Source organism: Eumetopias jubatus, unplaced genomic scaffold, assembly GCF_037043125.1.
Source record: "Eumetopias jubatus isolate StellerSeaLion01/CBP00866 unplaced genomic scaffold, mEumJub1_p1.0 scaffold_17, whole genome shotgun sequence".
Classification (NCBI taxonomy): domain Eukaryota; kingdom Metazoa; phylum Chordata; class Mammalia; order Carnivora; family Otariidae; genus Eumetopias; species Eumetopias jubatus.
In genome coordinates, this window is record NW_028274823.1 from 60,312,305 (window position 1) to 60,326,886 (window position 14,582).

The following is a 14,582-nucleotide window of genomic DNA, read 5'->3' on the forward strand; positions in this document are numbered from 1 at the left end:
CATTGATCTATGTGTCTGTTTTTGTGCCAGTACCATACTGTCTTGATGATGACAGCTTTGTAATAGAGCTTGAAGTCCAGAATTGTGATGCCGCCAGCTTTGCTTTTCTTTTTCAACATTCCTCTGGCTATTCGGGATCTTTTCTGGTTCCATACAAATTTTTGGATTATTTGTTCATTTCTTTGAAAAATGTGGATGGTATTTTGATGGGGTTTGTATTGAATGTGTAGATTGCTCGAGGTAACTTTGACATCTTCACAATATTTGCTCTTCCAATCCATGAGCGTGGAACGTTTTTCCATTTCTTTGTGTCTTTCCCAATTTCTTTCATGAGTATTTTATAGTTTTCTGAGTACAGATCCTTTGCCTCTTTGGTTAGATTTATTCCTATGTGTCTTATGGTTTTGGTTGCAATTGTAAATGGGATCGACTCCTTAATTTCTCTCTCTTCTGTCTTGTTGGTGTATAGGAATGCTACTGATTTCTGTGTATTGATTTTATATCCTGCCACTTTACTGAATTCCTGGATGAGTTCTAGCAGTTTTGGGGTAGAGTCTTTTGGGTTTTACACATAAAGTATCATATCATCTGCAAACAGTGAGAGTTTGACTTCTTTGCCAGTTTGCATGCCTTTGATTTCTTTTTGTTGTCTGATTGCTGTGGCTAGGACTCCTAATACTATGTTGAATAGCAGTCGTGATAGTGGACATCCCTGCCTTGTTCCTGACCTTAGGGGGAAAGCTCTCAGCATTTCCCCATTGAGAATGATATTCGCTCTAGGTTTTTGATAGATGGCTTTTATGATATTGAGATATGTACCCTCTATCCCTATACTCTGGCGAGTTTTGATCAAGAAAGGATGCTGTACTTTGTCAAATGCTTTTTCTGCATCTATTGAGAGGATCATATACTTCTTGTTCTTTTTTTTGTTAATGTATTGTATCACGTTGGTTGATTTGCAGATATTGAACCAACCTTGCAGCCTAGGGATTAATCCCACTTGATCGTGGTGAATAATCTTTAAATGTACTGTTGGATCCTATTGGCTAGTATTTTGGTGAGAATTTTTGCATCCATGTTCATCAAGGATATTGGTCTGTAATTCTCCTTTTTGATGGGGTCTTTGGTTTGGGGATCAAGGTAATGGTGGCCTCATAAAACGAGTGTGGAAGTTTTCCTTCCATTTCTATTTCTTGGAACAGTTTCAGAAGAACAGATTTTAATTCTTCTTTTAATGTTTGATAGAATTCTCCTGGGAAGCCATCTGGCCCTGGGCTTTTGTTTGTTGGGAGATTTTGGATGACTGCTTCAATTTCCTTAGTGGTTATAAGTCTGTTCAGGTTTTCTATTTCTTCCTGGTTCAGTTTTGGTAGTTGATACATCTCTAGGAATGCATCCATTTCTTCCAGGTTATCTAATTTGCTGCAATAGAGTTGCTCATAATATATTCTTATAATTGTTTGTGTTTCTTTGGTGTTATTTGTGATCTCTCCTCTTTCATTCATGATTTTGTTGATATGGGTCATTTCTTTTTTCTTTTTGATAAGTCTGGCCAGGGGTTTATCAATCTTGTTAATTCTTTCAAAGAACCAGCTCGTAGTTTTCGTTGATCTGTTCTATTATTCTTTTGGTTTCTAGTTCATTGATTTCTGCTCTGATCTTTATTATTTCTCTTCTCCTGCTGGGTTTAGGCTTTATTTGCTGTTTTTTCTCTGGCTTTTTTAGGTGTAGGGTTAGGTTGTGTATTTGAGATTTTTCTTGTTTCTTGAGAGAGGCTTGTATTGCTATATACTTTCCTTTTATGACTGCCTTTGCTGCATTCCAAAGATTTTGAACACTTGTGTTTTCATTTTCATTTGTTTCCATGAATTTTTTAAATTCTTTAATTTCCTGGTTGACACATTCATTCTTTAGTGGGGTGCTCTTTAGCCTCCATATTTGAGTTCTTTCCAACTTTCCTCTTGTGATTGAGTACTCGTTTCAAGGAATTGTGGTCTGAAAATATGCAGGGAACAATCCCAACATTTTGGTACTGTTTGAGACCTGATTTATGACCTAGGATGTGATCTATTCTGGAGAATGTTCCATGGGGACTAGAGAAGAATGTGTATTACCTTGCTTTGGGATGGAATGTTCTGAGTATGTCTCTGAAGTCCATTTTGTCCAGTGTGTCATTTAAAGTCTTTATTCCTTGTTGTTCTTTTGCTTAGATGATCTGTCCATTTCAGTGAGGGGGGTGTTAAAGTCCCCTACTAATATTGTATTGTTGTCGATGTGTTTCTTTGCTTTTGTTATTAGTTGTCTTATATAATTGGCTGCTCCCGTGTTAGGGACATAGATATTTATAATTGTTAGATCTTCTTGTTGGATAGACCCTTTAAGTAGGATATAGTGTCCTTCCTCATCCCTTATTACAGTCTTTGTTTTAAAATCTAATTTGTATGATATAAGGATTGTCTCCCCAGCTTTCTTTTGGTGTCCATTAGCATGGTAAATGGTTTTCCACCCCTCTCACTTTCAATCTGGGGGTGTCTTTGAGTCTAAAGTGAGTCTCTTGCGGACAGCATATCGATGGGTCTTGTTTTTTAATACAGTCTGGTAGCCTGTGTCTTTTGATTGGGGCATTTAGCCCATTTACATTCAGGGTAACTATTGCAAGATATGAATTTATTGCCATTTTATTGCCTGTAAGGTGACTATTACTGTATATTGTCTGTGTTCATTTCTGGTCTCTGTTGCTTTTAGGCTCTCTCTTTGCTTAGAGGACCCTTTCATTATTTCTTGGATGGCTGGTTTCGTGTTTGCAAATTTCTTTAGTTTTTGTTTGTCCTGGAGGCTTTTGATCTCTCCTTCTATTTTCAATGACAGCCTAGCTGGATATATAATTTTAACTTCATATTTTTCTCGTTTAGTGCTCTGAAAATATCATGCCAGTCCTTTCTGGTCTGCCAGGTGTCTGTGGATAGGTCTGTTGCCAATCTAATGTTTCTATCATTGTAGGTTACATATCTCTTCTCCCGAGGTGCTTTCAGGATTTTGTCTTTGTCTCTGAGACTCGTAAGTTTTACTATTAGATGTTGGGGTGTTGACCTATTTTTATTGATTTTGAGAGGGGTTCTCTGTGCCTCTTGGATTTTGATGCCTGTTTCCTTCCCCAAGTTAGGGAAGTTCTTTGATATAATTTGCTCCAATATACCTTCTGCCCCCCTCTCTCTTTTTTCTTCTGGGATCCCAATTATTCTAATGTTGTTTTATCTTACCGTATTGCTTATCTCTCGAATTCTGCCCTCGTGATCCAGTAGTTGTTTCTCTCTCTTTTCCTCAGCTTCTTTTTGTTCCCTCATTTGGTCTTCTATATCACTGATTCTCTATTCTGCCTCATTTATCTTACAAGTTAGTGCCCCCATTTTTTATTGCACCTCATTAGTAGACTTTTTGATTTCCCCTTGGTTAGATTTTAGTTCTTTTATTTCTCCAGAAAGGTTTCTCTAATAACTTACATGCTTTTTTCAAGCCCAGCTAGTATCTTTAAAATTATGATTCAGAACTCTAGGTCCAATATCATACTAATATCTGTATTGAATAGGTCCCTTGCAGTCGGTAGTACCTCTTGTTCTTTTTGGTGAGGTGATTTTTTCCGTCTTGTCATTTTGTCCAGAGGAGACTAGATGAATGAAAGAACAAAATGCTTACAGGGTTACAATGTCCTCAGAAAATATACTCTAAACAAATCAAAAAAGACCTGAAACCAGGGGAAAAGAAAGGGTAAGAAAGAAAAAAGGAAACAAAAAAAAAAAAGAAAAAGAAAAAGATAAAAACAAAGATAAACAGAACAAAACAAAAAACAGTATATGATCAAATATAATCAGGCTGGTGCATAGATTAGTGCCACACAGTGGATTTTGGGTGTATTTTGGTCTTTTAGAAGAAGTGCCTTCCCAAATTTTAAAGAAAGAAAACTTATATATGTACAAAAATAAGGGTTGAAATGATGAAAGGAGGGAATATGAATGTAAAGATGAAAATTTTAAAAGTTTTACAAATGGAATTGATTAAGATAAGAAGTTGTTTGAAAAAAGAAAGAAGAATATTTAAAAAAAATAAGAAAGAAGAAAAGGGAGAGAATGTGATCAGGCAGGATACTAGAACAAAGCCTTATCCTAGAGATTTAGGGTGTATTTCGATCTATTAGAGGAAACTGTATCTCAAAATTTTAAAGAGAGAACAACTTATATACATATATGCCAAAAATAAGGGTAACTAGTATGAAGGGATAGAATATGACTCTAAAAATGAAAAATAAGAATGTTTTTGAAAAAAGGGATTGATAAGATGTTGGTTGAAAAAGGGAAAAAGAAAAATAAAAAAAAAAGTTAAAAAAATTAACTTTGAAAGAGTAAAGGATCATGGTAAAAAAGCCATTTATTCTATGTGCAGTATTCCCCTCGAGCTGGCATTCTGTCATTCTCATTGATTGGTAAACTTGGTCTTGGCTGGCTGTTCTTGCTGATCTTCTGGGGGAGGGGCCTGTTGCCGGCGGTTCCCAAATGTCTTTGCCAGAGGCGGACTTGCCCCGCCCTTGCGGTCTGGGCTAAGTTATCTGCTCGGGTTTGCTCTTGGGAGGTTTTTTTCCCTGTAAGCTTTCGGTACAGCTTTGGAGGACGAGAGTGAAAATGTCAGCTTCCCAATCTCTGCCCCGGAGGGGCCGAGAACTTGGGGACCCACTCCTCAGTGTGCCCCCAAATGAAAAGCAGTCAGTCCCTCCCGTCTCCCCAGTCTCTGGCCGCACTCCATGCTCACCCGGCCTGTGACCGAACGTTTCTATCTCTGGCACCCGACTCAGTGTGGAGTCTCCATATGCAGCAGATCCCCGCTGCGCGCTCCCACGGTGCGCTCCCGCACTGCTCCTCCCAAGGGAGGAAGGGGAGTCTCCCTGGATCTGCCACTTGTTGGGTCCCTGCTGGAGGAGCAGTGGCCCGACTGTGCCGCGGATCGCGGTTTATGGCAACTCCAAGCTGAGAGCCTGCGCCTCAGTTCCGTCTCTTTAGCCAGCTTCTCCACTCTGGTACCTGGGAGCTCTGCCGCACTCAGGCACCCCCGTTCTTTTTGTGACCCCGATGGTCCTGAGACCACACTGTCCTGCGAGGGTTCCACCCCCTGCTTAGCCACTGGATTGATGTCCCTCAGTGGAGCTGACTTCTAAAAGTTCCGATTTTGTGCTCTGCTGCTCTATCACTTGCCAGAAGCGCAGACAGAGGCCCCCTCCCCTGCCATCTATCCTCTCGAATATTGCCTCAGATTCACTTTTCTGCACATCCTACCTTACAGACAGTGGTTCCTTTTCTGTTCAGAGAGTTGTTGCTATTCTTTTCTTCGCTCTCCTGTTGAGTTCGTAGGTGTTCAGAATGGTTCGATCCCTCTCCAACTGAATTCCTGAGACCAGACGAAATCCAGGTCTCCTACTCCTCCGCCATCTTCCTCCACCCTCCCTACTGAAAGGAAGAATTCTTCTGAAAAATTTTAAGATATTTAACCAATTTTATGAAAGATCCGTTTCTAGTTGTATTTTATATTATATGTGTACATAACACAGTACTAATTTTTCTTTTTCTCTAATTGTTTTGAAATGTTTTTTCTTTCTGTAATCATTTTCTCTTCCTAGCTTGGCTTAGAATTGTAGTTTTAAAAATTTTATGGTACTTTTGATCCCCAAGGATTTATCATAATGTAATTGGACAATGAGCAATGTAAGATACACACATACACACAATATACGTACACCTCTGTGTATGTTTGTTTACATACATATAAGGTTAGACACTCTGATCATTGTGTGTGTTTGTGTGTTTGTGTTTGTATGTTTTGCTCACATATGCACAAACATTTTGAAAATCATTATGTGATTTCATTTTATTCTAAGGGTTCTTCAGAGAGCTTTTATTTGATACTAATTCTTTTTCCAATTACCACATTATGCTTAAATCTTGGAAAGGCTTCCTCTTTTGATATATTTTAATAAAAGAACCCTTAGAGTCACATAACCTCCATCTTTTCATCATAGGCTACAGATTATCTTGAATTCTGTTGCCTGAAGACTTATGCATGATATAAACATTAAAAATACCATGTCAGGTTCCAATAATTGGAAATAGCTAGAAGTTATAATAGATCAAATGGAAGATAGACTTTTACTTTTGCAATAAATAATTAAGTTCAGAATTCTCTTTGATATATTAGTGTTGAATTTAGAGTGTATGATTTACAGTGAGGCATAATTAAAATAATACTGAATTAGATTTTATACAACCTGGATACTCATCTGAAATCACTGTTTATTTGCCCAGTGACCTTGGGCAAGAGAGCCTCAGCTTGACTCATCACCAGTTGAAATGTGTAGTTAATATCTTTACTGCCCAACTCTTTTTAGTGTTATCAGGATGAGATGATATGTGTGAAAATATTATATAAACAATGAAGTTCCATATTAAGGTGACTATTGTAAATAATAGTTGATATGTGCCATGCACTGTATTAAGCATTCACATAATTCTTACAAAGTTTTATGAGACAAACAACATTTTAATATTCCAATTTTACAGATCAGGAAGGTGAGGTTCAGAGTGTATAAGACACTTGATTGAGCTCACACTATCTGTGAGTAGGAAAGGCAAGATTTGGATACTGGTTTGTTTGACACTAGACTTGATGCTCATAATTGCACAATTTTTATCTCTCATTTGAATAATACTTATTACATAGAGTAATGCATGGAAATGAAATTCTCTTTATTGTCACATCTGAATTCTAAATGTGAAAACGAAATAATATTTTTCTTAAAAGTAGAATGTAATGGAGTTGTAATTATTGAAATGTATTCTTCCTTTAGAATTTAATTGTCTTGGATCCACTCACTGTGACTGAGGAAGAAATTAGACCATCATTAGAGAAACGTCTTGAAGCCATTATCAGTGGGGCTGCGCTATTGGCTGACTCTTCGTGCACTAGAGATTTCCATCGGGAACGGATTATTGCAGAATGCAATGCCATTCGCCAGGCTCTCCAGGACCTGCTTTCAGAGTACATGAACAATGTAGGTAACTTGTTTTCCACCAACCTCATGCACTGGGTATATGCTGATGTTTTTTCTGTGTACAAATGTGATAAATTACAAATGAGTACATGATCTTACATATTTGGCTTTCTGAGTAGGTTCTACTCACAGAATACAGCATTGATATAGGAATTTCTAGGGATGGGAGCCAACAATATATAATTGTTTTTTTTTGAGGCAGTATCTAAATATTAGTTGAAGAAGGGAGTCAAGATTGGAGAAAAGAAACTGGACTTGGACATCAATTTAAAGGATAAAAGGAAGATGAAGAAAAGGGCAGACTGTTCGGGATTACATTGGTGAATAACAAAATTTAGACAGTATTAGATAAAGTCAATGTTGAAGGGATCAGGGGTTATTTTTGAAGGTGTAAGGAACTCATGTAGTTTTCAACATTAGCTCCTAAACTTTTTGCACATGACATAATGTCATAAATTTTTTTGCAGTTTTAAACTATCTCTTAGGAATATTAGAAATGCTGTCTAAATTTAGACACATGCAAAAATATTTGTTTCAAGGTGCTTTTGGTTTCATTTCATATGTCTTTATATATGATATATTCATTTCATATGTATATATTTATATCCATCTATGGAGTATCTATGCCAGTTCTTACATCAAATCTTATTGCTATTTTTAAAATGAAGAAGAAAGAAGACATTGCCTTGAAGACATTGTCAAGCATTTATTGATCATAAAGGCTCCTAAATAATAGAGCTAAACAAAATGAAGGATTTAGATATATATAATTAATATATAATAATACATATTTATAAAATATTTTGCTCATCTGCCTTACAAATGAAATAATTAAAGAATTATGAAGATATATTTTGAAATTTATTAGTTACAAAGCATATGACTTTTTGGGTGTGAAGTTGAAGATTTAAGATTGTTCTGTATAAATAATTTATGTGAATAATTGAAATGTGCTAAAATTAGTTAATGAGTTTTAAGGCTCCTTCTGCACATATGATGTATCTCCATACTCTTAATATTTGATGACTTTGGCTCCTGACCAAAAATCTCTTGCCTGTCAAGAAATCAAAGTTGCAAAGCAGATTTTGTTAATAAGAAGAACATGTTATAACATCATGTCCTGCTTCTGAAGCTAGAATAGTTCCATTTTTAGCATACGATATATTCTTTTTTTAATTTCCAGTATTTTTATGGAAAATTATGAGAAAGCATAAGAAATAGAAAATTATATAAGGCACGCATGAACCCAGAGAGCATATAATATATTCTTAGTTAAAGATTTTTTAAGGGAATTCATCAATTATAAGAAACTCAAAAGATAATATTGTATTGGGTTTCCTTCTCCCATGATCTGTAAACTATTAAAATTATTATTCTCACATTTATAGATAAAAATACAATTACAGATAAGTTTAATTTATAAATTATAAAATTATAGATAAATTCACTTTATCAGATATAGATAAAGTTGTTTTATTCCTTTAGATGCAAAAGCAAACAGATACACATGCACAGTCACCCACATACATAGTTATGGCCATGTGATTGTGGAGCTTGATGCAAAATGAAAATGCAAGTATTCTTGTTCAAAAGCAGAGGAAATAACTCTTTTTCCTTTTTCACAGCCTTGAATGACTGAGAAAGGTGATTTTTATTTGCTGTTTAATGTTAGGTTCCCTAGTACATAAGGATACTTGTGGGAACATGCAGACCCTCACAGGTATCTGTGGCTCTTCCCCGTGACTGTGACCCATTTTGCCTTGTGCCAAAGGCCGTCACCAGAAGTGGAGGGGGGCAGCAATTGTCGGGTGGGGGAACAGGTGGCTAAGGACCTGTACCCGGAAGGCAGAACTAAATGTGAGTCTGGGACATATGCTTCTGCTCCATCAGACTTCACTAATATACTCAAATTCAGAGATAAAATTGTTAAAAATTTCAAGACTGTGATAGCAGAGTATTAAATGCAAACCATGAGGATTCTTTCTGAGGATGGGACCCTATGTGCCATCATATGCCCCTGAAGCTGGTCCTGTGTATCATAAATACATATCACATAAGTGGTTTTATGGCTCTCTTCAACTTTGGGTTAAAAAGTATTCATACCAAAGGTGAAGTGATGGGAACATTCTGCCCTGGGTGCAATCATTAAGAAGGTGCACTATATCTAGATATTTATAAACAATAATAAAACCAACTGAAAGTTGGCCTGCTTTTTACTATCACCATGTTTAGCAGTTCTAGATGTTAAGTGATAAAATGTTTTTCTCAAAATTCTTTTGTTTTTCTAAGTTCTAAACAATTACTGTGGTTATAATTGATGTTTAATAATATGTACATATGATTCAAATTGCACATTTTATGATTATACTTTAATAACCATTATATTCCTTATGCATTTAAATAGCGGATTCAAAATAATGATGACACAAAGACAAAGAACTAGAAATAGAGTCACTTCAATTCTGTTATTTTATGTGGTCACATGGAATTTTTATTTAAATTTAAAAGTTATGACAATGAAACAGTATGAATTTCCATGGGTAATATTTGTGTTACGTAAATGCAGATTTATGCATGTGAAGTTCATATGTGAAATCTTTTTTTTTTCATTCGTGAAATATTTTATTGAATTTGAGTACTAACTTTGAAATTTGTTTTCCCTTTAAGATTTGTCAATTGCTTTAAAGTTAACAAATTGGAAAATAATGATTATTACTGAAAAGTAATTTTGTCATACAGAGAATAGAGGTGTTTAAATAACCACTGCAGGTATAAAATATGCTATGTGAGGCACTGAAAATACATATGTATTTTTCTATGTTTTACTGCTCTTTTTTTTTAACAAAGATTTACTCTGATACTCAGTTTCAAGGTCCATTTGTTAAGTACACAAAACTTATATTACTAATATCCTTCTGTTAGATATGTTGGCTTTAAAACAAGGTAAGTTCTGTGTTAGAAGAATCAAGTGGAAAGAAATTTTTTCATTTATAATATGCAAATAATTAAGATCAGAGGTAAGTAGCTTTTTAAAATCATGTCCAGATAATTATCTTAACACATATTTTTTTAAGGGTAGACTCAATTAAGAATTTAAATGTTTTTCAGTTATTTAGTTGATTAGATTGCACTGCTCTTCATACTTGATAGAGGCTGTTTTCTTCTTCCTTCCTCCTTCCCCCATGTTTCCTCTTCTCTTCTGGCAAAGGAGAGTAAATACCCCTGAAATACCTCTTGGTTATGGCACTTCCCCATTTTTAGTTCTTATCCCTGTTGTAATTCCCGTGTTTACTTCTCTGCATCTCCGCTGGACAGGAGCTCTAAGAGAATGAGGATTATCTCCCTTGCCCTTAAAACAGAGACTTTCAGGTAGCGGGGGCTCAGTAGTTATTATTTGGATACAGGTAAATTGAATTTAGTGCTTGCTTCTTCTCATTTTTTAAATTAAAATGACAGTGTGCCTAAAGCAATTGATTTGTATTTATTTATTATATTAAATGATTACCATGGAAAAAAATTTGGGGACGATTAATGATAAGAACAGAAACATAGAAAAGGAAGAAGAACAAAGGTGAGAAAGCTGTTCTTTGAGTGATCTTAGTATATTTATATATTCCTTTCTCTTAGGATATAATATTAAACACTTGTTGAGGAAGGCATTTTTCTTTTTTTTTAAGGGAATGAAATAATTATTGTGTGTGGGTAATGTCTGGTGATCTGCCCTAATGTTGGTGTAGATGTCAGAGCAGGAGGAGCTAAATTTATGCAGTGGTGGTCCACATGATTAAAAATACATTTATATGCACATTATGTTAACATTCTATTGTAAGTATAACCCATTAATAATAAAAAAGTATGAATTTGTAATATTATGGTAAAGCACTACAAAAACAATGTAATAGCTCTTTTTCATATAAAAGTGCAGTATTTTAGGCTTAATACTAGTATCTTGACCTAGACAATGAATATTGGAATTAAACAGCGGGAACCAATCTGGAAAAACTGTGGGAATATTTTCAGAACATATTCCCAGGTTTATTTTTATTCCGGATTTATATCACAAATGATGCTTCTTTATACCTTTCATCAGCTTTAATGAAAGGGAATGTACTTTCCTGGTATTAGCTGAACTCAACCTTTCTCAGAATTTGCTCAAAGATTTTAGGATAGCTGTTGTACTTCAGACTTCAACTTCCTGTTTAAGGAATGCTTTGTCTCATTTGGTGGGCCTGGTTTGCTTTTCAGATTAGTTAGGAGCTTTTGTAATTGGGCTGGTGATAGAATAAATGCTTGATGATTATCGAGACATAATAAAGATAACTGTGAAAACTTAAGGCAAGATTAACACTCATTATAATCTGTGGATGTTTTATGTGAATGTGACTTCAAGGCTTCAAATTTTGTAAGCCTGTTGAGTACAGAGAAGTTCAACATTGGGAAATGAATGCAGTTTATGTTTTCTCAGGCTCAGTCCATATGACCAGTTCAAGTCTAGATGATTTTACTTTCTTCTTCTTTTTTTTTTTTAAGAATTTATTTGTTTGAGAAAGAATGAGAGACAGAGAGCGTGAGAGGGTCAGAGGGAGAAGCAGACTCCCTGATGAGTGGGGAGCCCAATGTGGGACTCGATCCTGGGACTCCAGGATCATGACCTGAGCCGAAGGCTGTCGCTTAACCAACTGAGCCACCCAAGCGCCCTAGATGACTTTACTTTCTTAAACAGATCAGTAAGTCTTGATCATTTTTTTGACTGAAATTCTATGTTTAGTAAGTTCAATGTCTTGTGACATTAGTAAGAAATTAGTAGGAAATGAAACCAGATGGATCCATAACTTATGATAAAACAGAAAACCACTTACCACTTTAATGATTATATATATTTGTCCCAATATTTTCCATATATAGATAGTAATAATTATTTTACATCCATAGGTCAAAAGTCTGACACAAGTCTCACTGGGATAAAAAAGGAAGTGTTAGCAATGCTGTATTCTTTTCTGGAGTCTGTAGGGAGAAATCCATTTCTTTGCCTTTTCCAGCTTCTAGAGGCCATCCACATTCCTTGGTTCACAGCCTCTTTCTCCATCTTCACAGCCAGCAATGTCAGACTTCTCTGACTCTTTCTGTCCCCACATCTCTTTCTCCGACCCCAGCCAGGAAATGTTTTCTACTTTTTAGGACTCATATGATTAGTTAGGGCCCACCCAAATTATCCAGGATAGTCCTGCCATCTCATGGCTCTTAGCCTTATTTACATCCACAAAGTTCCTTTTGTCATGTAAAGTCCTGGGAATTAGGGTGTGAGCATCTCTGGGAGCCCTATGACATACATTAATACCAGTCTTTCTTAGTCTCCTCTGTGGAATCGTCAATACTCCTTGCATTTTGAATCTATTATAGTAGTTAGTATCCCTTACTTACTTTAGGCTTTATGCAGGCAGATCTATTGTCTGTCTGTTTTATTTACTATTTTATCTGAAGCCCCAGGCACAATACTTGGCATTAGAAAAAGCTAGCTTGTATTTTTGAATGAAAAAATAAAAGGAAATTATTGCATATTGTATACGTCATATAATGGAGAAACAGCTTCTCTGACATTAAATGAAATGAGTTCCAAGCATCTACTCGATTTATATGATAGATTGCCTTTATAAAAGGTCTTATTTTGCAAAGTATAGGTCTTTTCTAAAAATCAGTGTGAATATTCAGAAACATAATTTTCTCATCATAGTCTCTTCATTTGAATGCCCATCCAGATATATTCCAAAACAAGACTTTTACTAATTAAAAAATATACTCCAGAGAATATTCAGAATCAGATAAAGTTTAACATTTGTTTTTTTAAAACTTAGAAGTATATTTTTCTAAGGTATTTCTGCTGTTTTTCTTATACCTCCAGGATTGGTTAGACCTAGTCCATCTTCTCTGATGTACCAGGTAAATAAGGAATTCTTCATGTGGTTGGGGCAGAGCAAGGAGGCTCTCTAAAGAAGGAAGGGTTTTAGAGGGAAATCATTTTTTTTTTTTTTTAAATAATGGTCTTTCTGTAATTGGTGAAAACAAAGTTGGAGGTGGGCGGCCATCATACTTTAGTTCTAAGAATAAGTAGACATGGATATTTCTTCAGGAGTGGGTTGAAATCATGTTGATATTGTTAAGTTTGGATGTGTTGCTGGACAAAATCTTTACGTGATGTAGAATCCTTAGTAAACTTAACACTCCGATTGGTACTTTACTCTAGAGGTTATTAGAGAGTTTAGTGAATGAGTCAGGTCTGGCTGTATGCAGGGAGCAATTTGCATTTCCAGACCTCTACTTGCCCAATATTTTCTTCTTTTGGTGTCTTATGTGAAAGTGCATTATTGGTTCTCATTACATACTTGTTGAGTGAGTAAATAATCAAATGGACTGTCTTTTGTTATTCAGAGCCCTGTTTCATTTGTAAATCCTGGGTTTAATGTATTCCCTCTCCTGGGGAATTATAAAGATTCACTAAGGCCAACAAAGAGATGTTAAGGGGTTTTTCTTCATTAAAAGTCCTCTACCTCTTTTCTGAAATCAATTTTAGAAATGATTTCAGCCTTATTTGTCATAATGATAAGATAAAGCAGTTAGGATGATCTATATGCAATGAGTTTTTGAATACTGGAGACAACTTAGAATTAAAATTCTAAAAATCTAAAGGCAGCTTCCAAATCTTCTTTTCTTTTCTTTACTTTTTCTTTGCTTTCTTTCTTTTCTTTTCTCTCTCTCCCTCTTTTCCTTCCTTCCTTCCTTCCTTCCTTCCTTCCTTCCTTCCTTCCTTCCTTCCATCCATCCATTCTTTCACATAACTGGCTTTTCTAACACAAAGAAGAAGGCAGAGACTTAGATAAAATGTGAAGATGGAGGAATTTATCCCAAATGAAAGAACAAGATAAGGCCATGGCTAGAGTTCTAAGTGAAACAAATATAAATAACATGCCTGATGGAGAACTTAAAGCAACAATCATAGGGATACTCACTGGGCTTGAGAAAAGAATAGAAGACATGAATCAGCGAGATCCTTAACACAGATATAAAAGAGTTATAAAAGAATCAATCAGAAATGAAAAGTGCAATAAACAAGATTAGAAACACACTTGATGCAATGAACAGCAGGCTGGAAGAAGAAGAGAAATGAATTAATGACCCTGAAGACAAAGTAATGAAAAGTAGTGAAGCTGAACAAAAGAGAGAAAGAAGAATTGTGTAACACAAGAATAGACTTAGGGAACTCAATGACTCCATCAAACAGAATAACATTCTCATTAGAGGTCCCAGAAGAACGAGAAAGGGGGCAAAAAATTCATTTGATGAGATAATAGCTGAAAACTTTCCTAATCTGGGGAAGGAAACAGACATCCAGATCCAGGAGGCACAGAGGACTTCCATCATTTAAAAAAAAAAAAAATCAGGCCAACCCCAAGATGTATTGTAATTAAATTTGCAAATATACTGATAAAGAAAAAAT

At 35.5% G+C, this 14,582-nt stretch overlaps 1 protein-coding gene across 1 annotated transcript in view; it reads left to right on the forward strand.

Annotated features, from left to right (window-relative positions):
• Positions 1-14,582, forward strand: part of CTNNA3 (catenin alpha 3) — a 1,824,697-nt gene that overhangs the window by 475,888 nt on the left and 1,334,227 nt on the right. Inside the window, exon 6 of the mRNA XM_028109632.2 lies at positions 6,887-7,090. Within this exon, the coding sequence (XP_027965433.1) occupies positions 6,887-7,090 (204 nt within the window). The remainder of the gene's footprint in view (positions 1-6,886; positions 7,091-14,582) is intronic.